The sequence below is a fragment of the Capricornis sumatraensis genome, chromosome 17 (genome assembly GCF_032405125.1).
Source record: "Capricornis sumatraensis isolate serow.1 chromosome 17, serow.2, whole genome shotgun sequence".
NCBI lineage: Eukaryota > Metazoa > Chordata > Mammalia > Artiodactyla > Bovidae > Capricornis > Capricornis sumatraensis.
The window spans coordinates 57,754,536-57,780,913 of NC_091085.1; the positions used below are offsets into that span (position 1 = coordinate 57,754,536).

At 49.6% G+C, this 26,378-nt stretch overlaps 1 protein-coding gene across 5 annotated transcripts in view; it reads left to right on the top strand.

Moving 5' to 3' along the window:
- The first annotated feature begins 8,939 nt into the window (after positions 1 to 8,939).
- The window catches only part of SCARB1 (scavenger receptor class B member 1), a 93,323-nt gene continuing 75,884 nt past the window's right edge, over positions 8,940 to 26,378 (top strand). For all 5 annotated transcript variants that reach the window (XM_068989556.1, XM_068989559.1, XM_068989555.1 and 2 more), the window contains exon 1: positions 8,940 to 9,247. In XM_068989556.1, the coding sequence (XP_068845657.1) occupies positions 9,122 to 9,247 (126 nt within the window). In that variant the 5' untranslated portion in view covers positions 8,940 to 9,121. The remainder of the gene's footprint in view (positions 9,248 to 26,378) is intronic.

A 26,378-nucleotide genomic window follows, 5' to 3' on the forward strand; every position in this document is an offset into this window, starting at 1 on the left:
CTGGCAGATTCTGTGGCTGGCGAGAACCCACTTCTTGGTTCATAGATGGTCACAGGCTTCCTGGTTCTCATGTGGCTGAAAGGGTGAGGGAGCTTTCTGGGGTTTCCTTTATAAGAGCATGAATTTCATTCAAAAGAGCTCCAACTTCATGACTTCATCACCTCCCAGAGGACCCATCTCCAAATACCATCACGCTGGATGTTAGGATCTAATATTTGAACTTCTGGGTGGGGAGGGGGAAATGGGATGCAAACATTCTGTCTATAGTAGGAACATACACAAAAGTAGAGAAAATCGTGCCATGAACTCCCATGTACCTGTTTCTCAGATTCAATTATTATCAAGTTTTTTTGTTAAGGTTGCTTCATTCATTCTTTTAGTGAATTATTTTGAAGCTAGGCTTAATCATGATGGCCTTTCCCCTCTACATCTTGCAGTATGTACATCTAAGAAGTATGAACAGGTATTTCCCTGGAAGTCCAGAGATTAAGACTCCACCCTTTCAATGCAGGAGACATGGGTTTGATCCTTGGTCCGGGAACTAATCTTCCACATGTGGTGTGGCCAAAAAAAAAAAAAACAAACCAAAAACCATAATGCTGTTATCACTTCTTCAAAATTAGCAGTCATTGAAATATATATATATCTATATATTATAGGCTGCGTTGTGTGGCTTGGAGGCTCTTAGTTACCTGACCAGGGAGCAAATCCACACCCTCAGCAGTGAAAGTGCCAAGTCCTAACCACTGGACCACCAAGGAATTCCTGAAAGATATTTTAAAATCTAAATCAGGTCAGGTTACTCTTCTGCTATGAGACCTATGTGGCTAAAAATTGGAATTTTTTACCATGGCCTAAGGAAAACATGATAACTAAATTTATTGCACAAACTTTGAGAGTAAGAGGGGGCTGCTATCAGTAATGATGTTGGGACAAGAGATATAAACTGGGTGGTTGTGCTGAGGGGCCAGCCCTTCATGACGCCATCTCTGCTTATCTGATCCTTGCACAGATGGGACATCTCCTTGCACAGGGTCTTTGCATTTATTGGCTATTTTGCCAGAATGTCCTCCCTGGTCTGTCTCACCCTTTTGGTCTCACCCCTCCACCCCCTCATTTCTCTGTGGTATTACCTCATTTGTTTCTCTCATTGGCACTTTCGCATCATCAACATCCTTATTTACTTGCTTAGGCATGTTTTGTTTTGTTTTAAAATCTCTCCTACTAAAAAGGAAGGCCAGGCCAGAGTGGGGACTGTCTTGTTCATTGTTCTGTTCCAGCCCTTTGTACACAGTAGGCCTGGCACAGAGTGGGTGCTCGCTGAATATTTGCTATGTAAATGAATGGATGGGTGTAGATCCCTTCTCTGGGCCAGTCCGGCAGGGCCAGGTGACCTCAGAGGAGCCTTCTGGGTCCTAGGACTGGAACCATCCTCACATCTCCAACTGTTGTGGGCTGTGGGAGCAGACAAAGGCTCTTCTCTTGCAATCTGGCAGAAACAGAGCAGAGTTATTAGCCCCTGGCATCTGGCTGAGCCCTCCCACACACTTATACCTTTGATCTGGAAGGTGGTTTTGTGTTGGAGGCTTAGCTCTTGCCAGGGAGGCATGCCTCAAGTGCTGAGAGGCGGGGGCAAAGGTGAAGTTCAACTCCCAGCTCTTTGAGAAGGAAGGTGTCTGGAGATGCCCAAGGTGGTGGATGATTCTGCAGGAAGTGGGGCTTGACTGAGTCTCCTAGGGGATGTGGGGGGCAGTGGTTTGGAGACCTCCACTAATATTAATATTCATACAATTGCAAGAGTCTGTGTGTTTCCAAAATGGCGTCAGTGAAGGATGTGAATACCCAGGGTGACCCCAGCATCAGCTTGGGCAAGAAACACTTTGAAGTGCAAAAGGGGAAGGTGGGAGTGCCTGAGCCTGGGTTATTGTGGTTGGTAACCGTGCCACCAGCAGGAACCATGTTGTGGATCCTCTCATAGGATGTCAAGCCAACCAGGCGTCTACTACTTCTGAAGAGCGCACTGTTGCATGGGGAGTCTGTAAACACGATCACTGTATCTCCTGCTGGTTTAAACACAGCAGGTGTGGGACTTCCCTAGAAGTCCAGTGGTTAAGGATCTGAGCTTTCACGGCAGGGGGCACGGGTTTGATCCCTGGTGGGGGTAGTGCAGCCGCAAAAATCAAAACAAAACACAGCAGATGTGTTCATTAGACACAGAGAGCAGGAATCACAAGAGCGTGGGCCCTAGAAAAAGGGAATTCTTCCATGAAGCTCAACTGTTTTGTTATTCATTTAATGACTTGTCCCCCACTACCCTCTGCCGCCGTTACTTAATTAAACTGGGTCTTTCCTCCTTTGTTTTTTCAGTTTGCTATTTCTGCAGCCCTATTGTATTGATAAATACAATAATAATCTACTTTCCTAAATTCTAAATAAGTGTTTTTGGATTGTAAAAAACAAAATGCAAGGGTCATTTTCACCTACTGAAGAGAAACAGCTCCTAAGAAGTCATTTGCAACAACATGAGAAATCAGCATTTTAAGGAAAATCTATCCAGACACACTTCTTTCTCAGGACCTTTGCACTGACTGTTGCCAGGGCCTGAAAAAACATTTCCCCAGATATCTACATGGCTTGTTCCTGCACTCCCTTTAAGTCTTTGCTCAAATGTCATCTCACAGAGGTCCTCCCCCAACCACTTCCCTTTAAATTGCAACCCTCCCCACTGGGAGCACTTATCCTGTATTTTTCCTTCTAAAGCACGTATCATGCGCTAATACAGTTCAGTACAACAGAAAAGAAATTTAAAAATAATTTAGTAGCTGCATATATATGTGTGTATATATATATTGTCCATGCTGTGCAGCCTGGGAGATCTTCATTCCTTGACCAAGGATCAAACCTGGGCCTCAGCAGTGTGAGCTCAGAGTCCTGACTACTGGACTGCTAGGGAATTCCAGTAGCTGCATTTTAAAAAGGAAAAAGAAACATGCAAAATTCATTTTTATAATATATTTTTATCTAGCCCAACATATCTCAGTGTTATCATTTCACTGTGTAATCACTATAAAAATATTGAGATATTTTGTGATCTTTCTTTCACAGTAAGTCTTTGAAACCTGGTGTGTATGAAGGACATAGCAACTCTCACTTGAGGCAAGCATGATTTTGAGTGCCCTGTCACCACACATGGTCAATGGCGATCATATTGACTAGTGCAGCCCTGGCATGTCATATAATTGACCAGTGATTATGCTTACCATTTACTGATCTTGCTTGTCTCCTGGAACAGAAGATCCACATGGCCAGGGAGCTTTGTCATGTTCATTGCTGGGTCCCTAGTCACTAACAGAGTGACTGACACATAATAGGTGTTCACAGTAGGTGTTCATCAACTGAGTGATAGACTGCCCTAATGGTCCAGTGGCTAAGACTCCACACTCCCAATGAAGGATGCCCCTGGGGGCTCGACCTCTGGTCAGGGAGCTAGATCCCATGTGCTGCCACTGAGAGTTCCCATCCTGCAAAGAAGATCCCACGTGCTGCAGTGACATAGGCTCCAGATGTGGCCTAAAGTGATAGCTTTTGGTTCCTGGTTGGCTTTTTCTTTCTTCTCTGTGCTTTCTCTCACTCTTGCCACCATCTACCCAGCTACTTCCTCTTTTCCCTCTCTCCACTCTTTCTTCAGCTAAGAGAGTAGTAATTCACATCTAGGCTCTGGAGCCAAGCAACTTTGTTCCATCCCGGCTCTGCCACTCACTGGCTATGATTCTCTGAATCAAGTCATTCAGCTTCCCAGAAACACTTCTCATGCTTTGCTCTGGGGACTAATGATTCTACCTGGGCTGGGGTGGAGCAGACAACATGTGACAGCCTGCATGGAGTGTTGATTCCCTGTTTTGCTGGCACTGTGTTAAGCATGTAACCAGGATGCCCACTCACACCAGGCAGTGGGCACTGTTGAGATGATCTGTACTGCCTAAATAAGGAAGAAACCAGGGCACAGAGAGGTTAAGTGACTTGCCCAAAGCCAACCAGCTATGCAATCTGGATGCAGAGGTGTGTGCGTGTGTGCTAAGCTGCTTCAGTCCTGTCAGACTCTTTGTGACCCCATGGGCTGTAGCTGGCCAGGTTCCTCTGTCCATGGGATTCTCCAGGCAAGAATACCGGAGTGGGTCGCCATGCCCTCCTCTAGGGGATCTTCCCCACCCAAGGATCGAACATGAGTCTCTTAGTCTCCTGCATTGGGAAGCAGGTTCTTTACCCTTAGCGCCACCTGGGAAGCCCAGGTGCAGAGGTAGGTTTATTTATTTATTTATTTGTCTGTGCTGAGGGAGAGCGGAAAGCGAGGTCAGGGAGATGAGGGTAAGCTTGTGGGCTGTGATAAGGACTTTGACTTTTACTCTGAGTGAGGTGGGAAGTGTAGGAAAGTTCTGTTGTTGTTTGCTTTGTAACAGCTTTATTGACATATACTTCAATGATGCTATAGTTCCAACTCACTCATTGAAAGTGTACACTTCAATGAATTTAGTATTCACACAGCTGTACACCAGCCCCACAATCAATTCTAGAATGTTCTATTACCCCCAAAAGAATCCTTAGTAGTCACTCCTGGTTTTTTCTGCCCCTACCTCCCCTCCCCTGCAAGCGTAGGCAAACACCAATCTGCTTTCTGTCTCTATGGATTTGCCTACCCTGGACATTTCACAGAAATGGAATCACAAAGTACATGGTCTTTAGTAACTGTCACTTTCACTTGGGGTCATGTTTCCAAACTCATTCCATGTTGCTGCCTGTATCAGCACTTCATTATTTAATGCTAGTATTTCATTGTGGGGTATTTCATATTTTATTTATTTATGCATCAGCTGGGGGATATTTGGGTTGTTTCCATTTTTCAGCTATTGTGAATAGTGCTGATGTGTGCAAATTTTTGTGTGGACACAGTTTTCATTTCTCTTGTGTATCCCCAGCAGAGGAACAATGGGGACTTATGGTAATTCTGTGTTTAGTTTTTTATTAGAAAACTAATTAATTTACATTTTGACAGTGCTAAGTCTTCATTGCTGCACTCAAAGTTCCTCTAATTGCAGCGAATGGGGGCTACTCTCTAGTTGTGGTGCACAGGCTTATTGTGGTGGTTTCTCTTGTTGCGGAGCACAGGCCCTAGGGCACATGGATTTCAGTAGTTGCAGTTCCTGGGCTCTAGGGCATAGGCTCAGTAGTTGTGGTCCATGGGCTTAGTTGCCCTGAGGTATGTGGAACCCACCTGGACCAGGGAATAAACCCTGGTCCCCTGCATTGGCAGGTAGATTCTTAACCACTAGGGAAGTCCTGTACTTAGTCTTTTGAGGAGCTATTTCCAGACTCTTCTCCACAGTGGCTGGGCCATTTCACAATCCCACAAGCAGTGTATGAGAGTCTCAATTTCTCCATGTCTTTGTCGACACCCTCACCAACTGTCTTTTCCTCATGAGGGGATTTTGAGCTAAGGAGGAACATCGTCTGACTTGGTGTTTACAGGATGTCTCCAAAATTGACGTTGATTATATTTTGTTGCTGTTTTTCAGTTGCTGTCATGTCCAACTCTTTGCAACCCCATGGACTTCAGCACACCAGGCTTCCCTGTCCTTCACCATCTCCCAGAGCTTGCTTAAACTCATGTCCATCGAGTTGATGTTGCCATCCAACCATCTCCTCCTCTGTCACCCTCTTCTCCTCCTGCCTTCAATCTTTCCCAGCATCCAGGTCTTTTCCAGTGAGTCGGCTCTTTACATCAGGTGGCCAAAGCATTGGAGCTTCAGCTTCAGCATCAGTCCTTCCAGTGAATATTCAGGATTGATAATATTGTACTGTCTTTTATCTTTCTTTTTCTCCTGCATCTTTGTCTTGCCTTGTCCTGGCAAAGCCTTTCTCTGAAACATGATGGAACATCTTTTCTCCAACTTCTTAGGTCACTCCCCACCTCCCCCCATCGGATGTGACTACCCCCTAGCAAGGTCATGGCTGGTCACGTGTCTCAGATATCCTTTCATCTCTGTCTTTCTCTTGTCAAGTGACAGTGTGGCGTGACATGAAAACACTCTTGCTGCGGCCTTGGGGGCTCTCTTGGGTAAGCGTCACGTACATTTGGACCTTGAAGATTTGAAAGTTAGATTGGGTGAGATGGTCAAGGCGAGTCAGTCCTTGCTGAGGGAAGCTGGGTATCAAAGCAGAGGGTGATGTCAGGATGAGGACAGATCCCAGATTGTACTTAATTAGTTAATTTCCAAGAATTCCAAAAATCAGCAAACATAAGGCAATCCCCAGAGCTGATGGCCGCTGTAGGCCTTAAAGAATTCAAGGCAAGGATATTAACTAATTAATGAATTGGTCGATTAATTAAATAAGTAATTATTTAAAGCCTTTAATGAGTATGTACGAGATGTCAGTCATTGTTCCAGGTGCCGGGGATACATCCATGAGCAAAAACAGGCCAGTCTGTCTCTCTTGGGAGCTGGAGAGAGAAAGAGGCAAACAAATAAATGAAGAAGACAATTTCAGATAAAATGGGGTGAGTTGATAGAGTGATGGTAAACCTACATGGGAAGGAAATCCAGAAAAGAGGGGATATACGTATATGTACGGCTGATTGACATTGCTGTTCAGTAGAAACCAGCACATTGTAAAGCAGCTATACTTCAATAAAAATTAATTTTAAAAAAAGAGTGACTGGTGGGTTGGGACTTTCATGTTGGACAGATTCGACAGTGAAGGTCTCTTTAAGGAGTGAGGTTTGAAGTGAAACCTGGAGGAGAAAGAGTCACACCTGGGCAAGGGCAGGCAGAGGGAATGGCATATGCAAACGCCCTGTGGCTGGAACAGCTGTTTAAGGAACAGAAAGAAGGGCCCGGAGCCTAGGGTACAGAGAACAAGCTGGTGAGGTTGGGAGATGCAGGCAAAAAGGTGGGCAGAAGCCAGGACAGCTAAGACCTCGGGGCAGCAATAACAAGAATAGTTAGCTTTATGGTGCTTTCATCCCGGGGCACTGTTCTATGTCCTGTTACATCTTCCCACTCATTTAATCCTCACAACAGCCCTTGAAGAGAGGCTTTTATTTTTATTTATGTATTTAGTATTCTTTTGATATGGACCATTTTTAAAGTCTTTATTGGATTTGTTACAATATTGTTTCTGTTTTATGTTTTGGTCGGGAGGCATATAGGATCTTAGTTCCCCCACCAGGGATCGAACTCACACCCCCCTGCACTGGAACATGCAGTCTTAACCACTGGACTGCCAAGGAAACCCTAGAGAGAGGCTCTTCTTATTTTCATTTGATAGGTGAAGGAACTGAGGTGCAGAAAGGGCCAAGCCACTTTCCCCAGGACCCTAGGGTAGGAAACCCCGGAGTAAGGACTTCTTGGAGCCTGTCCCCATCTGACACTATAGCCACCTGATCCAGTCACCTCTGCCCCAGCCACCCTGATCTAGGTCGGGGGTTGGGTCTCTGCTCCTGGTAACCTGGACAATGTTGGGTCTCCCGAGGAGAAGACAGTGGTAGGCAAGGCAGTCACAGCATCTGCTTGATACATACTGACTCAGGCCAGGCTGTTGCTTAAGGATGGGCATGGAAGAAGGCTGCTTCCGGGCCAGGGTTGAAGAAGAATTTCATTCTGAGCCCTCAGGGACTGGGCTGCCTTACCCATGTGTTGGGGATCCCTGCGTGACCCCAACTAGACAATGAGGGGACTGACTTATATCAGGGATCCAGGACTCAGTGCAGGGTCGGGGGGCCTTATGGAGGACTGCAGGGGGGCACATGCCCATGTTTTACTATTTTGGGGGGGTGTCAGTAATCCATCATTCATTTCCTCACCTGCCCATCCTCTGTCTTCCTGTTCATTAGAAAGCAGACACTTGGATTTGTTGACCTAACCCGCTGTGCCTGTTTCCTTATCTGCAAAATGGAGTCGGTGTGGGCAAGGCTCTTAGCACAGAGCCTGGCTCCCAGAAGGCTCCTCACTGCTTCATTCTAAAATGTTCCTTGCGAGCAGACATTCCTAGCCAGGCAGCGTTCAAGCTACTGAGAAGGGGAGGGCGGGGGCAGAGAGACAAAGCTTCTGCCCCGTAGCATTTTAGGGCCTGGCGATGGTCGCAATGCAAGAACAAATGAACGTGGCACATGCCTGGTGGCGCCCCTTGATAAGGGTGAGGGGAGAGCTGACGCTATTCTGTTTCACACAGGGTGGCTGGGAAGGCCTTTCCGATAAGATGGCCCCAGCAGTCGTGAAGGAAGAAGCCGGGCAGATACCTGGGTGCGGGTGGGGGGCGGACAGAATTCCAAGTCGTGGGGAGTATGAAGTCCAGAGGCAGGAGTCTGCTAGGCTTGTTCCAGGCAGAAAGAGGCTGGAATAGAATGTGTGTGCACGTGTGTGTGGGGTTGGGGTGGGGTGGGGAGTGGGAGCATGGGGCTAGCTGAGGACGCAGAGGTGGGTGCGGGGTCGGGGGGGGGAAACTGGAGTTCCTGCAAGAGTTGGGAAATTTCTACTAAATACCAACAATGATGACGGTCAGGACAGAGGAAGTGGGAGGGGAGGAGGGGTGAAATGAGAGTAGGAGGGGGAGGGAGACAGCGGGAGGAGGGGGAGAGAGATGCGGAGGAGGGAGGAGATGGAGTTGCTCATGGTAAGGGATGAGCGGGGAGCAGGTGGGAGTGAGGAAGCGGGGAAGGGTTAGCAGGTGGAGGCGAGCCTGGTCCAACTTTGCACGCGGGCCACGAGGGCCCCGGGGCTCCCTCCGCCAGAAACGGAAGCTAGGGCGCCGGGTTCCCGGCGGTGGCCCCGCCCCAGTCGGACCGTCTGATCCGCGCCCCGCCTCGAACACGCCCCTTGCTAACTTAGGCCCCGCCCCTTCGCCCATGCTCGCCCGCGCCGGCCCAAATCCCGGTGCCCAGGGCGTCCCGGGGGGCGGTCCGCCCCAGTGATGGCGCATAAAACCGCTGGCCACCTGCCGGGCCGCTCCTCCGTGCGCTGCGAGCCTCGTCCTCGGAGTCGCTGCCTCTATCACCTCCGTCCCCGTCTCGGTCCCTCCACAGGCGCGGAACCCCGCGAGCACCGCGCGGGCGCCGGGGCGCGCAGACATGGGCAACCTCTCTAGAGCGCGCCGGGTGACCGCGGCGCTGGGTTTCATCGGGCTCCTCTTCGCCGTGCTGGGCATTATCATGATCGTGATGGTGCCCTCAATCATCAAGCAGCAGGTCCTCAAGGTGGGTGAGGGGCTTGGCCTGGGACCCGTGCGCGGGATACCGTCCGAGGCTGGAGGGCGTTGGGCGCCCGGAAAGGCCAGGCGCGCAGCCGGCGGGCTGGCGACCCGGTGCCGGGATCCGCGTGCCCTGGGCCCGGGCCCCTGAGCACCGGAGAGACCAGAGGGCATGAGGCAAGCCAGTTGGCCATCTTTCCCAGGAACCTCCCCGACTCAGGACGCAGGCTGAGTTTGGGGGCCAAGGAGGGCCCCCAGGGCCTTCTGCTGGAAGCACTGGGCTGGGGTTGGGGAAGCCTTGAAGGAGAGACCACCTGGGAGCCTCACCTCACCTGAAGGTGAGGGGTCCAAGGCGGGCGTGGAGTGTGCTCGTGTTTCTGATGCCGCCAGGAGAAGCCGAGGGGCAGACTCCATGCTTGCCTACCGTACAGCAGCCTCTGACGGTCTCTGGTAGAACTGGCACTGCACTTTGCTTGCTTCCTGTGAGCGCAGGCGGACAGGAACCCTCCAAGCATGTGCATGTGAGGCTCACATGGGTGCCCAGGCCGCCACTTGTTCCTGCTTCCAAAACCTCCCCATGCAGACCCCGTCTTAAAGGCAGAATGGGTTGCCCTCTCCTCCCCTGCGGCTGCCTTCCTGATGCAGATTGGCAGTGATAAGCTGCTTTACTCCCCAGATCCACGCATGGGCAGGAATAAGCCCAAGGCTGCATAAACAGGGTCCTTCAGGAGCCCACAGCCTGAGAGTTTTCCTCTGATCCTAACCTTATACACCACTGCCCTTTCAACCAGGGAGACAAATTAAGGCTGTCAGCTGGCCTTCAGACCAGCAGACTCTGCCCTGGGTGTCTGGGCAGCCTGTTTGAATGAGCCTGGAGTTACTGAAGGACAGGCAGATTCCAGAGTATCACATTCGAGCTAAAAGCATTCAGAGTTTGAGGCCAAGGCTACAGCACCTGCAGGGCTCAGAGGGGAAACTGAGGCTTACCTTGGTGCCTCCCAGATACAACCGAGATGCAGAGCTGGGATAAAGATGTGGCTCTTGTCACTTGCTAATTGATTGCTCTTTCCCCCTGCTTTAGGTGAGTTTCTTGAGAATGAGGACTGGGTCACATTTCATGTCCATGCCCCATGCCCAATGCAAGATGCTTGAGAGATGAATGAATGAATGAAGGCTGTATCTGCGTAGACCCGGCTGCCATTTTTTTGGCTTTAAAAATGGTTTTTCTTGAAATCTCTGGGCAAGTGGTTGTCTGAGTCATATTGGCCACACCATGTCCTTTGTTTTGTTCTCAAATCTTGTCCCATTAAGTCCTGTAATCTGATTGCAGGGAGGTCCTGGCCAATGGTGACACTGAGTTCCTAGTTCCTCTTAGTGGTTTTTTAATTTTGCCTGTGAAGTGGCGGGAAAAAGTTTTGTGGGGAGACCTCAGAGCAACAGAACTGCGTCTTTTTATCCCATGGTGGCCAATGGGTGTTTTTGCTTTGCTTTTCAAAGTAGCTGTAAGAAAAAAAAAGAATGTAGCTGTGAGAGCTTAATCTCAGTGAAAGCTGGCTGTAAATGCCTGCCAATTTTGTAGTTTCTGTGCTGTGTGCGTCATGGAGGGATGGTCTCTCGTGTGCTGTACGCATGGTGAACCCTGTCGTGATCCTGTGCAAATAGCCTCTTGCCTTGGGGGCGGCGGGATGGGGATGAGTGGAATTTATAGTCGATGAAGAATCTTGTCAACCCAGTCCTTCTTGGACTTAATGCAGGTGTTTTCTTTTTATGGCAAGTCAGAAGGATGTGTGTGTGTGTGTGTGAGTGTACATGCGCACATACATGCCCTACCTAATTTCTCATTCCTCCTCTGGGCTTCCAGAGAGGAAAGCGCCACTGTCCTCAGTTGTCCCGGAGCTAAGATTTCCAGGCTTAAACTTGAGGGAGAGTCACCCAGCATCTACCACAAATATCCCAAAGGTGATTGGTCTGTGGCTGAGTGGTGTGAAGACACGGAGGCGAGCCCAGCCTGTGCCAGCTTCTTGGACAGCTCAGGCCACGCTCTGGCCAAGAGCCTTCCGTCAGAAGACTGTGTTCAGGAGACTGAGTGAGTAGTACGTTAGGAGAGGAAGGGATGGCCTGTTGGTGTTTGCTTTGGCTGCACGTGTCCATATACAACTTGAATGGGAGGACTTGTGCTTTGATTTCTACTGTTTTATGCTTTGGGGTTAATGAAAGAAGTCCATGTATATAAAAGACATGCATTCTTTTTTTAACCGAGAAACTGTTTCTTTTCTTTTTTAAAATATAATTTTATTTATTTGTTTTGTGGCTGTGCTGGCTCTTCAGTGCTGTGCGGGCTCCTTTCTAGTTGCGGCGAGCAGGGGCTCCTCTTTTCGGGGCACAGGCTTCTCATTGTGGTGGCTTCTCTTGTTGCGGAGCAGGGGCTCTAGGGCACTCGGGCTTCAGTGGTTGTGGCATGGGGGCTCAGTAGTTGCGGTTCCTGGGCCCTGGAGCACAGGCTCAGTAGCTGTGGTACATGGGCTTAGTGGCTCTGCAGCATGTGGGATCTTCCTGGAACAGGGGGTCGAAACTGTGTCTCTGCCATTGGCAGGTGGATTTTTTATCACTGAGCCACCAGGGAAACCCCAGGACATGCATTCTTGTTTGTAAAAAAAAAATTCAAGTTGAGGGAAAACAGGGCCTCTCCCCCAGCTCATTTTATTCCCCTTCTTGATAGTACCAGCATCGTCCAAGATTATCTTCGTAAGAAGACTTTTATAGAGCAACACATCATGGATGTGTATTTAGACATAGACATATAGACATAATATATACTTACATGTATTGAACTATACTATGTGTAAACAGCCTGCAGTTTGCTTTCCAATTCACAGATATCATTTGAAAAATTTTCCATATCTGTCACATTTTCACTGTTGCATAGTATTTCTTTGAATACTGTACACTTACTTACCTGTTTCTCCATTGACTGATAATTTTCTCATACGTGCCTTTCTGTGTACGTGGATAACCACTTCCACCGGGTGCATTTCTAGAAGAGAAGCCTCTAGACCAGAAGGTCTGTCCGTTTTGAATTTGGTCACAGCCTAATGACCCCTCTGACGATCAAGAGCATTTATAATTCCATCCAGAGTATGAAACTACTCACTCCCCCACATCTCTGCCATTATTGGTGACGACCAATTTATTAGCATCTTGAATAATTTTGGCGGGTTAATCTGATGCGTGTAATTTACGTTTCTCAGGTTGCTGATGGGGTTGCACCCATTTTGACACTGGTGTCAGTTTCCAGAGCTCAGGGTTTGCAGCCCTGGCCGTGCCCTTTGCTTGCTGGGGACCTCAGGCCAGTTACTTCACCTCTGAGCCAGGGATTGTGTCTGCAGCTCTGAGGCAGGAATCAGATCTAATTTGCTTCCTGTCAAGATGATGAAGTACAAAGGTGATGACACGTGTGTCACACCGCCCTGGATGTACCCGTTTTCTCATTTGAAGGTTATCACACGCTTGTAAGCTGTTGTGGTGTTTTTCCTTCCTACAGATAAGGAAACTGAGGCATACAAAGCCCAGAGACATGTCAGGGTTCACACAGCTCATGGCAGTTATGGTCAGGAATCCCGACCACAAATCTGGGTCTACACTTCAATAGGGGAATAGGAAGGAATGCAGAAGTCTTTTATCCAGTGGATTTCTGGGCAGAGATTAGAGAGAAAGAACTAGATCTTTATATATTTGGGCACAGAAAAGCAAAGCGGCCGAACACATGACTAACGGGAAAAAAAGCTATAAGGTTCTTTGTGTTAAAAAAAAAAAAAAAACGCACTCCACGAAACTCTGTATTTTCACTAGATTTCTATCAGTGCATGTGAAAGCGCAGAAGATGTGGAAGGGTGCACCAGACTGACAAAAGTGGTTACTGGGAATCGGGGGTGTGGTGGGGGAAGCATGCTTTATCTGTGAAGTTCATACCTCTTTTTTTAATAATTAATTAATTTGTCTGGGCCAGGTCTTAATTTTGGCCTGTGGGATCTTTTTTTTTTTTTTTAGTTGCAGTGTGCGGAGTCTTTTTTAGTTTCGGCATGCAAACTCTTAGTTGTGGCTTGTGGAAACTACTTCCCTGACCAGGGATTGAATCTGGGCTCCCTGCACTGGGAACCCCCTGACTTTTTCTTTTTAAACATGGAGAACATATTCATGTATTCTGTGTTTAGTTAAAGGTTAGTTATGAATCCATAGCTTTCCCCCAAAGAATGGCCAAATGAGTTCAGTACAGAGTGTGGGAGGCGCACAGCCGAGGGGACCTGTGGATGGAGCTCCCTGGGAGAGGCCTTGAGGGAGAATGAGACTCATTTCTTCTCCTTTCTCCCCGCCAGTGGGGAGGGTTGGATGAGAGGTGTTCAGACTGAACGCATTTAGGAGTGTAATCAAGGATGACTTTGTGCCAGGCATCTTTGTAAATGTCAATCATCTCAATTAGTCCTGGGAGAATTCTGGGACACACCTCTCATTGTCATCGTCTACAGTTAGGGAAACAAAAGCTTAAGAGAGTATTTGCTGGTGTGTGTGTGTGTGTGTGTGTGTGAAAATATCCTGAGGCAAATCCCAGGAGGACGGTCATGCTTGTATCCATAGCCTCGAATGGAGCCTGGCATGCGTGGCCCTCTGTTTGCATGGATTGGGAACCCTGGGCTACATCTCTGGGCATGTATTCCCAAATTACTGGCTGTCTCTGGTCCACCAGGGGAGGTCCTGCTGGGCCAAGGGAAAGGGGCTTATCTGCTGGGCCACCATGTGTAGAGATGGACTTGGTAGCCTTCTTCACGGCCAGGGGTGGGGAAAGTGGGAAACCGAGTCTCTCTCTCTCTTTTTTTTTTTTAAATATTTTATTTATTTTGGCTGTACCGGCTCTTAGTTGAAGCATGTGAGATCTTTCGTTGTGGCGTGTGGGATCTAGTTCTCTGACCAGGGATCGAACCTGGGCCCCCTGCATTGGGAACTCAGACTGTAAGCCACTGGACCACCAGGGAAGCTCCTTCTCTGCCATCTTTAAAGTTTTATAGTTGGAATCAGCCTTGGGTGCTTTATCCATTCATTTTTCCAGCTGCCAAATTCTTCCCTCACCTGTGTCCCCTGCTCGATAAATGACACCTCCATTTGTTCCCTCCAAGTATAGAGACACAAACCTTGGGTTATCCTGGATGCATTTTGTGGTATCCTTGTATCTGCTCCATCAGCAAAATCTATTAGGATTACCTTCAAAACATATTTGCATTCTGACACCTTCTCAATACCTTTACCATTCTGGCCTCCTCCATTCACCATTTGGACTGACGCCGTAGTCTCATCTCTGGTCTCCATAGACAACCTGATCACGTGCCCTCTCTGCTTACAGCCCTTTGAGGTATCCCCATTTCACTCTGAGTGAATACCAAGGTCAGTTTGGTGACCTGAACTCCCTGCCATGATCCAGCTCCTGTTACCTCCTTCACTGCACCCCCTGCCTTGACCCCCTGTTCACCTGCCGCAGTGTCCAGTCTTCAGCGTCCTTGAGCCCACTGAGCTTGGTTCCACCAAACTCTGGCTTGCTTTCCCCACCGCCCTGAGGGCTCACCCCTCAGGCGTGCATAGCTCGCCTCTCACGTCCCTAAAGCCACCCCCAACTTATGTTACATGTTGATTTGTGCATTTTCTTTCTCCCTCGTGGGCAGGAGTGGGGGCTGTCCTGTCACTCTCTGTGTAGTGTCCCCAGGACCAGATCAGTGCTTGGGTTCACAATGGGATGGTGGGATGAACAGACCCTGAGTGCTTTGAGGTTGGGCTCTTTCCTTGGCCTTTCCCCACCCCAACCCTCAGCCTCCCTATTTTTACCCCCTCTCCCTCTGCAAGGGCCACCCATGGAACCATGCTCTGCCCCAGTTGCTTTTCACCAAGGCGTAAATGCTCAGTCGTGTGTGACTCTTGGTGGCCCCATGGCCTGTAACCCACCAGGCTCCTCTGTCCATAGGAATTTTCCAGCAAGAATGCTGGAGCCGGTTGCCATTTCCTCCTCCAGGGGATCTTCTTGACCCAGGGATTGAACCCACATCTTCTGCATTGACAGGTGAGTTCTTTACCATGGAACTGCCTGGAAGCCACCAGTTGCTTTTCTCTCTCTGGCAGTTTTCTTTTGTGCATCAGTTCAGAGGTGGGGGTTGGGAGAGAGAACTGTTGGTAGACACCAATTAAGCACCAGATACTGTTCTAGGTGTTTTACCTGCAGTCACTCACTTCATTTAGTATCTAAATAGCTTCCGTTGCCTCCTTTTTTATTGAGGGAAATGGAAGCACAGAGCCGAAAAGACACTTGCCCCAGGTCACACCGCTGTAGTGCTCTGGTGGGTAGCTGTAGCTCTAGCTGGGTGGGCTGTTGCCCTGTGGACCCTCTCTTCCCCACTCTGTATCCCTGAGAGCTCAGCTTGGTGTTTGGAGACAGGGCAAACCCTTCCCCTGGTCTCTGCTTGGGTCCGCTATCCCTTGTCCTTTTCCTGCACAGACAGTGGGGCGGTAGGGTCCTTCCCAGGCTTTTCTCCTGATCATCACCTCCCTCAAACTGTGAGTGCAGGTGCCTCCCGACGCCTTCCCTCCATGGCTGTCCGATAGGCCTGGGTGGGCTCTAGAATCACCGATGCCAAGGGAAGCTGGCCTGTGGTCCCAGCAATTCTCAGGGTGTCCCCGCTGTCCTGAAGGGTCTGCTTGGCCAGCTCTGTTCCCTGTCCCCTGTCTGGGGCTCCAGAAAGCCCCAGGGGTCGTGTCTCGGAGGGTGTCAAAGTGTTGAGGGCTGACTGCATCTGGCTGCCTCTGGCCATGGAGGATAAGGCTGTAGACTTGACTCGTGGCCACCGATCGCAGGGGACGCACTCCCTTCTCAGGGGGCAGTGGGCTCGCAGGTGTGTTCCAATTTTGTGGTGTTTTTCTTCCTCTTTCCTGCCTGGGGCTTCCTACCCCTCTGGTGTGTGAGAGGGCGGCTTCCACTTACTCCAGAGCCAGGGCTGAAAAACATGGGCTATTTTTAGTTTCCCTGAGTGTCGGTTATTTTTGTTTCCCTCTGTATCCTCATGGATTTGCTTCACCAGTGTGTGTGTTTGAGAGTGTGCTGGATATACATGTTGATGTATGTATATGCATGCCGGTGGTACATGTGTGACGCACAAACATGTGTTGGCATGCACCCATGCACACTTGTGTGTGACCATGTGCTGAAGCATGCACACATTCATGTTGCGTGTTGGCATGGGGTACAGTGTCTTTGTGATAGCGTATGCGTGTATGTACATGAACACATGTGTACACATACATTGACATGTGCCCAGACTTGGTTCTTGGCACACATGGGTTCACACGTATTATTGTTATCCATGTGTATATGCGTGGGTTCACATGTGTGTCGACACATGCTGGGCGTATAGTTACACATGTGGACACACATGGTAACACGTGTTCTGAGTGTGTTGGGGTGTGTATGCACACGCGTGGCCATGTGTCCTATTGCGGTCTGGCCTTCTGGAGGCCTGGCCCGAGGCTGTGTTCAGTGCACCTAAAGAAAGAAAGAAAGAAAAAGTGAAGTCACTTAGTCGTGTCTGACTCTTGCGACCCCATGGACTGTAACCTGCCAGGCTCCTCGTCTATGGAATTTTCCAGGGAAGGATACTGGAGTGGATTGCCATTTCCTTCTCCAGAGGATCTTCAGGAGGGCTTCCCTGGAGGCTCAGATGGTAAAGAGTCTGCCTGCAGTGCGGGAGACCCGGGTTCAGCGCTCCTGGCTTTTCCCATTTCGTGACATGTTCCCCAAGCCTTCCTAGGATGACTCATACTTGCCAGGCCTTCTGTCTGACCCATGTGATTAGCTAGAATTTAGAGAAGCTTGGCTACCTGGAATCATCCTGTTACGACTTCAACATGTAGCAAACGGGACGGAAGTGAGTGGATGTCAAGGACTTGCTCGTTGAAGATTTTCATTTTCTCTTGGGCAGTTTTATTCTGCTGGAACTTGGGCCCAGGCACGTCTGCTCCGTCAGTGACTGTGGATCTTGGTGCCTGGAAGCATGATCCTATGTGCTTGGTCAGCAGCAGAGAGGCCCCCCAAGGCAGGTTTCAGCCACAAGGCTGACTTCTCTGGCTCATCATCTTAGAATTAGAGAATTTGGTTACAAGAGCACCTACTCCCCCTCTCCCCACCCCGCTTCTGTGCCATAGAGATCCAGCAGCTTCATTCCCATAAACACATTTAGAGTGCAAAGAATTCAACTGTAGGTAGGACTCAGCCAAAAAAAAGACAAAAGGAGAAGTTCTTTAATGTGCCTCATCTCCTGCCTGCTGGTTCAGATGTGACCTTGGCCTCCACTGGCTCTTGGAGGGGCCATGGGAGCTGAAATGCAAAGAGAAACAACAAACAACACCAAAAAGCTCATTCTTGGTTTTGGGGCTCTCTGGGGCCCTGGAGCTGGCGAGTTACAGCCTGTCCAGGGGTGCCTGGGACCCACATTTGAAGCTCAGAACCTCCCTGAACCCAGAGGTCCGGGCCCCTGGTGACCCTGGGCGCAGCTGGCTTCATTGTCTGGCTTCCTTCCCCCACCTCCACCCCATCATTTCCTCCTGTGCCCCGATTTATTGCTTCGTGCTGGGTAGGAGGAAGGAATAGGAGTGGCCCGACCTGTGCTTGCTTCCTGGCATTTGGGGTGAAGTTCCTTCCACCTTTTCTGGAAGCTGCTAGAAGGACTCTTGAGACACTTTGATGTGTGGTCTCTTGGGCTGCTCTTGAACTCAGATGCTGGTGTCTCCTTATCTCCCTGACCGCTGGCCATTGGCACGTCCCTGCACTAAAGCCTTTCCTGGCTGAGGTCACACGATCTCACACATCTAATGCTATCTTTGTCTGGGCCCCTCCTAAATTGATATCCTAGGCCCAGGCCTTTCCCCTTGAACTCCAGCCTTGAGCATCCAGTGGCCAGCTCTGTATCTCAACCTGGGTGTTCAAAGGCAAGTCATGCTTACTCTAGCCAGCGCTTGACTTCCCATCACTGCCCCTGCCCCAGAACTTCATTCCTCCTGCCACGTTCCCATCTCAGGCCATTGCTTCTCATCTGCCAGCTCCCCCGGCCAAAAGCCTTGGGGTCAGCCTTGACTCTCTCACTTCCCACGTTGGACCTTTTGTTTTTGGCCTCATCTTCAAAATATTAGCAGAGAGACCTCCCTGGTGGTCCAGTGGCTGAGACTCCACGTTGTCGATGCAGGGGGCTCAGGTTTGATCCCTGGTCAGGGAGCTAGATCCCACAGGGTGCAACTTTTAAAGTTCTCATTCCAGGGCTAAAGATCCCGCATGCTGCAATTAAGAGATTTCGCATGACATAACAGGAGAAAAAAGGTCCCTCATGCCGCAATGAAGATCAAATATCCCCTGTGCCCTAGTTAAGATGTGGAGCAGCTAAATAAATAAACAGATAAACGTAAGATAATAAATAACCCGAAAAACACAAAAGTAAAAATATACCCAGAGTCCAGCTTCTCTCCACACCCCAGGGCCACCACGCTGGTCCAGGGCACCAGCCTAGATTCTTGCTCATCTCCCTGTGCCCACCTTTGCTCCCTGGCTAGGTTTTTTAGCACAGCAGCCGAAGCGATCCCATGACATCTGCAATCAGAGCATCACCCTCTTCTGCTCAAATAAAGCCCGACAGTGGGCCCACACCATCCCCTCCGAGCCAAGGTGAGACTTTATGTTGGCCCTTAAGGGGCCATCCAAACCTCACCCCTTTCTGTCCTCCCCTTCAGCTTGACCTTGCACCTGGCCCTGCTGGCTGGTCCTCAGACTAACTGGCCTATCGGCCTTATTGAGTTCTTCCCTCGCCCACAGCTCTTTCCCTGATGTGACGTGTGCGTGATTCTCTCTCCTGCCTCCTTTAGGCCTTTGTTCGGACCTCGCTTTCTCATGGATCTTTCTCTTTTATTGTTTTGGTCTCACTGTGCAGCGTGCGGGACCTTACTTCCCCTACCAGGGATCGAACCTGTGCTCCTTGTAGTGCAAGTGTGGATTCTTAACCATGGGGCCACCAGGGAAGTCCTTCTCTCGTTGAATATTGCAAGTTTTCTTCCCTTTCCCCGGTGCTCCGAACCTTCCTTACCCTGCTGTTTTTCTTCTGTTGCCTCGTCATCCACTGAGATACTGCAGAATTCACCTTTGCATCCTGTTTATTGCTTATTGTATGTTTCTCTCTGTGAGAGTGTCAGGCCCATGAGGGCAGGGACCTTGGTTTTTGTTCATTGCTGTGTCCCACGCACTTGGAACGATGCCTAGCACATAATGGTAGGTTCTCGAATGGTTGCAGATGTTTAGAAGACGAGAGTGGTTTCACAGGGAGGTACGTGACCAGTGGGAAGTTGTCACCCTCTATGGTGACGTGGGGGGGCTCCCCTCCCCCTGTGTGGCTGCACTCGACATGAAGTGGTCCCACCTCTCACTCACTGCAGGAGCTCCCTCTCCGGGCCATCTACTCCCGCTCACGCCACCCGTGTCCATTTTCCCTGCCACAGTAGAATGTTCTTTATTTTGTTTCTTCTTATTTGGGATTATTTTTGATATTTCTTTCTTTCTTTGGCTGTACCTCACAGCCTGCGGAACTTCCTTGACTAGGGATTGAACCTACACTCCCGGAAGTGGAAGCATGTTGTCTTAACCTCTAGACCACCAGGGAAGCCCAGCTGCACTTATATATGTATGTAGTGTATTTATTTATGGTTGTACTGGGTCCTCGTTGCAAGGGTTGTTTCCAGTTGCAGGAAGTGGGGGCTACTCTCTAGTTGCGGTGTACCGGCTTCTCATTGAGGTGGCTTCTCTTGTTGTGGGGCTCCGGCTCTAGGGCTCACGGGCTTCAGTAGTTGTGGCCCACAGGCTTAGTTGCCACGCGGTGTGTGGAATCTTCCGAGACCAGGGATTGAACCCATGATCCCTGCATTGGCAGGTGGATTCTTATCCATTGGACCACCAGGGAAGTCCCCCTATGCTCTTAAAAATAATGTAAATTGCATCATTTCACAATACGGATGAAAACCTTCTTGGGTGTGGTGTGAAACCCATCTGCTCCTCACAGCCTGTGAGCCCCTTTCCTGCCTCCACTCCCTGCACTTACTCTGTTGTAGCCTCACAGACTTTTCTTCCTGTTGTTTTTTGTTTTTGGTTACGCCACGCAGCTTACAGGATCTTAGTTCCCCGACCAGGGATCGAACCTGGGTCCTAGGCAGTGAAAGCATGGAGTCCTGACCACTGGACAACCAAAGAATTCGCCTCATGAGCTTTTCTTTTCCTCCCGTGCACAGGTGTTCTTTCCTGCCTCAGAGCCTTTGCACAGACTGTTCCTTCTCCCCACAAGCCTTTTTCCTCCTGACTTTTATGCTGGATTCTTTTCTTATTTAAGCTCAAATGATACTCTTGACGATTACCCCTTTCCTCCCCACCTCCCCACCCTATGAACCTACCCTATCTGTGTTATAAGCATTCCATGTTATTATCTTCTAAGCTGTCACCATTCTGGAATAATACTGTTCACTTGGTTGAGGTTCCCCGAGGCAGGGGCCTTGTCTGTCTTGCTCATGACTGTATCCCGTGGTTGGGAACCCTGGTCTAGGGCAGAGACCTGGCTGGGAAGGGACCTCAGGCCGAGGCAGTGAGAGGAGTCTAATCGGGATCTTCAAATTCATGGATTTGGAAGGAAGACTCTTTGGCTTCAGTGCTGGCTCTTCCCCTTCTTCCCCTCCTATCTCCCGCATCAGAGAAGACCTGGGAGCCTGGTCTTTGTGGTGTGTTCATGGATTCAGGACCTGAATCTCAACAAGTCCTGCCTGTGTTCCAGAGATATCTCTCTGACTCCAGTGACTGGGTGTTTTTCCTGGCTGAGCGTTGGTGTCTTCTGATTGATTCCTCCTCTGCCCCAGTTCAAAGGGACACCAGTTTATGAAAGTTGTCATTGGGGCCGTCTGGAGGTGGTAGGTAAAGAAACAGCACCTGGCTTGGCCCAGGGACCCAGGGAGGTGTGGAGGCTGGCCTGGAGCCACCTCACTCTGCCTCTCAGAGGGAGAAGGGTCCTCCTGCTGACATCTTGGCTTCAGCTGGGTGGCTTGGATTGGGGGAGGGGTGGTATTCCCCTCCCACTGCATTGAGGCCCTGGTTCATCATTAAAGTGGAATTGTTTACGTGTCTTGTCCTCATGGGCAGAAATGGCGTGAGGCTGGAGTTGGGAGATCCAGGTCCAGTTTGCTGGTGATACGTACTCCCTCTGTACGTATAGGATCTCATGTCGTCTCAACCAGGCAAAATCATTTACCTGCACTCAGTAAACCACGAGTCCACTGGGTTAGTATTGGCCTAGAGGGTGCAGAGAGAGGGTGGGGAGGGAGCTTCCTGTGGCCCTGTTGTTTCTCCCGTGGGTCCTGTAAGGGGTCCAGCCTGAATGCAATCCAAGAGATAAACATTCATTTTTAAACCTAGGGCTCAGATGGGCACCTGCGCCACGTGAGGGAGAAACTGGTTGCTTTTAATTTCCCCATGGGTCTCCAAAGGGAACTTTATGGAGGGACCTTCAGAGGTAGAGAATTTTCCCAGTGGCTGGGGTAAAGTTGTAGTATGAAGGCTCATGGGCTCTGATGGTCAGGGCTTGTCTCGTACGCTTATCCCTGAGCTAATCGCTGTAGTTTGAGAAAGGAAGGGACTGCCCTGATTGGTCAAGCTTGGATTAAATGCCCATCCTTGGAGTTGGAGAGGGAGGTCTTTTTTCCCCCTAAAGCAGGGAGACTGAGGTGGGGTGGGTGGTGCCTTAAAGGGAAAGGGTGGGAAGGACTGTTAGGAGAAGGAGGAAAGGATGACAGGTAGCAGAAATGATTGATGGATGCTTTTCTCCAGAATAGCTTTCTCACTTCATCTCACTGCCTCTCACTGCCTCTGCCTATTGTAGTGTTAGAGATTATTTTCTTGTCACTACCTTGAACTGCTTGAGAGGGTGGTAACTGATCAGCTAATTGTTTCTGTAACAGAATGTTTCATAAACTCAGATTGTTAGATCTGGCACTCAGTTCCATCTTTTATTCTTTCAGAAAACAAAAACCCAGAGGGAGCAAGGATTTAAGTAAGGCCAGAGAGCAAATTAGCAGTGAGTATCTGCCTGCAGTGCAGGAAACCCAGGTTCGATCCCTGGGTCGGGAAGATCCCCTGGAGAAGGAAATGGCAACCCACTCCGGTATCCTTGCCTGGAAAATCTCATGGACAGAGAAGCCTGGTGGGCTGCAGTCCATGGGGTCGCAAAGAGTTGGACACGACTGAGCAACTAACACTGTCAGGGAAGACTGTTGCCAAGTGGGCAGGGAAAGTGGGCGAAGGTCCGATGGGCTGGGGGAGCAGGGCTTGGGAGAAGCCAAGCAGTTGTGAAAGCAAATCATGAGCTAATGTTTTTCAGGTAGAAAGTTCCCAGGGTCCCTGTCTGCCCACCCGCCCACCCACCTCCTGGAAGCAGGATTGGGAGGAGGTGTTTGTTGTAACCTGGGAGAAGTGTCAGGGCTGGGGTGTGCCAAAGTGCAGGCTTTGTCTTTCCCAGGTGGGAGCCACCCTTGGTGTGCACTGGAGGGGGTGGCGTGGAAGAGAGGTAAGCCAAGTTTCTCACCTTCATCAGAACTTGCCCAGGAACAGATGCAGAGGAGTTGACCAGGAATCATTGTAGCCAGCAGGTACATTCTGCAGTGAACCAGCACACCTGTCATCGACAGTCCCCCGGATGAACTCCTGACAACCTTGTTGATCCTTGTCCCAAACCCTAGGACATACCCTTCTTCACCTAGGACAGTGAGGAGGTCGGTGTGGGAGTGACCCTCCTGGACAGCCAGGCCCCGGGGGTCTCTGGGAGCATCCCCTTGTGCACAGAGAGTGCCCTGTGTGCCCACATGAGACCCTTCCACCTGAATGAGAAGCATGGGACAGACTGGAACAGGGGGAGATGGAAGGCAGTGTTGACATGTCACCATCAAGGTCAGGCATGGCTTCTCAAACCCCCAGGATTCTCTCTAGGGTCTGGCCAGAGTTTTGGCATCCAGGAGCTAGGTGGACCCAAGAGCGTAGACTTTGGAGCCAGGCAGCCTGGGTTCAAATCCTGGTTCTGCCCTTTCTTAGCTGTATGTCTTTGGACAAGTGACTTAACCTCTCTGTGCCTTATTTCCTCCTCTGTAAAATGGAATTAATGAAAGTATCTCCTATACAGGGCTCTTATGAAGATGAGGGGGTGGGCACATGTAAAGTCCTTAGAACAGTGGTCCCAGCCTTTTTGGCACCGGGGACTGGTTTCGTGGAAGACATTTTTTCCAGGGACCCAGGTGTAAGGGGGATGGTTTTGAGATGATTTGACGCATTACGTTTATTGTGCACTTTCTTTCTGTTTTTCTTACATCAGCTCCACCTCAGATCATCTGGCATTAGATCTTGGAGGTTGGGGACCCCTGACTTAGAATAACAGCTTGGCAAGTGTCACCTGAGTTTTTTCTCTTGTCATCATATTAACCTTATACACACACCCATTGTAGGATTAGTTAGTTGGTCACTTTACCAGAATGGGACTGCACTATGCCCTCTTTCCAGCATCTTGCTTTTCTGACGCCATCTCTTCTCTGAATTTTCCCCAGGCACCTGGGTAGCTTTCAGTGGGTATATAGATGATTGAACATCCCACGGTTGTACCAGCCATTCCCATGAGCAGTAGTGTTCTTTTCCCACCCTGATGTTTCAGTTTGAAAAATTTTGTTTTGGGAAAGTTGCGAACACAGTGCAATGAATTTCTATAAGCCTTCTCTCAAGCTCCATTGATGCTGCAATTTGTGGCATTTGTGTCCTCTGTCTCTCGTGGCCAAACCATCTGAGAGTTGCTTGCGAACGTGATGACATCTCACTCTGGAGCACTGCCGCGTGCGTGTCTTAAGGACAGGAATATTTTTTTTCTGTAACCACCAGTCACCGTCACACGCAGAAAGGCTTGTGATGGCTTGCTTCTTTGATCTCATGCTCAGATGACATTCAGAGTCCCTTACTGTCCCATGAGCCCTATTACAACAATTTTTTGTCTTTATTGTTTGAATCATGTCCTGTGTCTGGTTGCCTTCTTTCTCCTCCTTTAATCCAGACTATCCCTCCAGCCCTGTTCTTTTTACCGAACCCTTCACAACATTAGCGTTTATAAAGGGACAGGCCAGTATTTTGGCAGGATGCCCTTCAATTTGGATTTGTCTGTTTCCGCGTGAGTGCACGTTTTCTTCTGACAGATTCCTACACAAAAGTCTCCTTGTTTGAGTCAGATGGGAGTAGAGTCGGGATGGATGTTGGGACTCCCCTCTCTCACCCCCAGCTTGGCAGCCAGCCCCCTCCTGCAGCCGGCCTGGGCCCCCCCGGGTGAGTTTGAACCTCCCCTTGGACTGGAAGAAGCCCCTGATTCCATCCGGCTTCGGCTCTTTCAGCTGTTCCTCCATCTGCTTCCTAATTTTCTTAGCTCTGATTCCTTGCCCTCACGCCCAGGTGTGTGATCCTTCCAGCCGCCCTCAGCCAGCCTGCCCACTCCCCTCCAGCCCTCTTCATCTCCCAGGACCATGGAAGCGTGATGGCCTGTTGCCGCCTCATCCTCTGGCCTGGGAAGGCATTGCACCTCTGGGGTGCCAGAGGCTGTCTGGTGGAGATTAGATGGCAGGTGAGGGCCTTCTTGTCTTCCCCGCATGTCCCTCTGAGCCTTACAGAAGTTCTTATGCCAGGTCCCCCTGACCCCATCTGGCCTCTTGGCTGGCGGATGAAGGTCACTCGGGCTTTACTCGGCTGGGAGCCTGCTGCCACCGGAATCCCTTGGCAGCTTTGAAAGACCAACTAGGCCTCGGGACTTCCTTCGACTGCCTGTTCCCAGGGTCCCCAGATTCCACCAGCTGCAGCCTCCTGCTTTGGATTTTCAACTTTGAATTTTGTCTTTGCTGCGTTTCTCTTGTTGCGGCGCACAGACTCTAGAGCGCAGGTTCAGTAGTTGCAGTGCATGGGCTTAGTTGCCCGAAAGCACGTGGGATCTTAGTTCCCTGACCTGGGATCCAACCTGAGTCCCCTGCATTGGAAGGCGGATTCTTAACCACTGGACCACCAGGGAAGTCCCCTTTGATTTCTTTTTATTGTGAAATGTTACATACTTGTCTAAGACACACATGTTAAATAAATATCTAAGATAAACATCAGTGTGATCATCTCCAGATAAAAAAGCAGAACCTCAGCTGCCCTCCAGAAGCCCCTGCAGAAGAACCTGTGCTTGTTTCCAGCTTGCTTGGCTTTTTATTGTGTTACGATGTCTACATCCCTAAACACTGGGATTAGTTTTGTCTGATTGTGAACTTTACATGATTGGGATCTTACTGCTATGATCTGACTTCCTGTATTCTCTCAAAATTCATACTTTGAAATCCTAATGTCCAAAGTGATGAAGTTAGGAGGTGAGGCCTTTGCGAGGTGATTAGCTTATGAAGGTGGAGCCCTTGTGAATAGGATTAGTGCCCTTTAGAAAAAACACCCCCCCCCCCCCCACCACCTCACAGAGAGCTCCCTTGCCTCTTCCATAATGTGAGGACGCAGTAAGAGTCTCTAGCCCAGAAGAGGGTCCTTACCCAACCAAGATCTCAGACTTCCAGCCTTCTGTTTTTGTAAGCCATCTGGTCTATGGCATTTTGTGAGAACCACCCAAATGGACTAAGACAGAAATTGGTTCCAGGAGGGGCTCTGCAGTAATATACTTGAAAACGCAGAAGTGCTTTGGATCTGGGTAATGAATAGAGGCTGGAAGAGTCTTCAGGTGCTTACTGGAAAAGCCTATTACTGCCATGAAGAGATCATTAAAAGCAATTCTAAGGACTTCCCTGGTGGTCCAGTGGTTATGACCTTATGCTTTCAATGCAGAGGGCATGGGTTCAATCCCTGATTGGAGAACTCAGCTCCCACATGTCACCCTCATGCTGTGTGGTGTGGCCAAGAAAATATATTTTTTTTTTAAAAAAAAGAATAAAGTGATTCTAGTGGGGGTTCAGATAGGAGAGTTGTTGAGAAAGCCTCTGGTTTG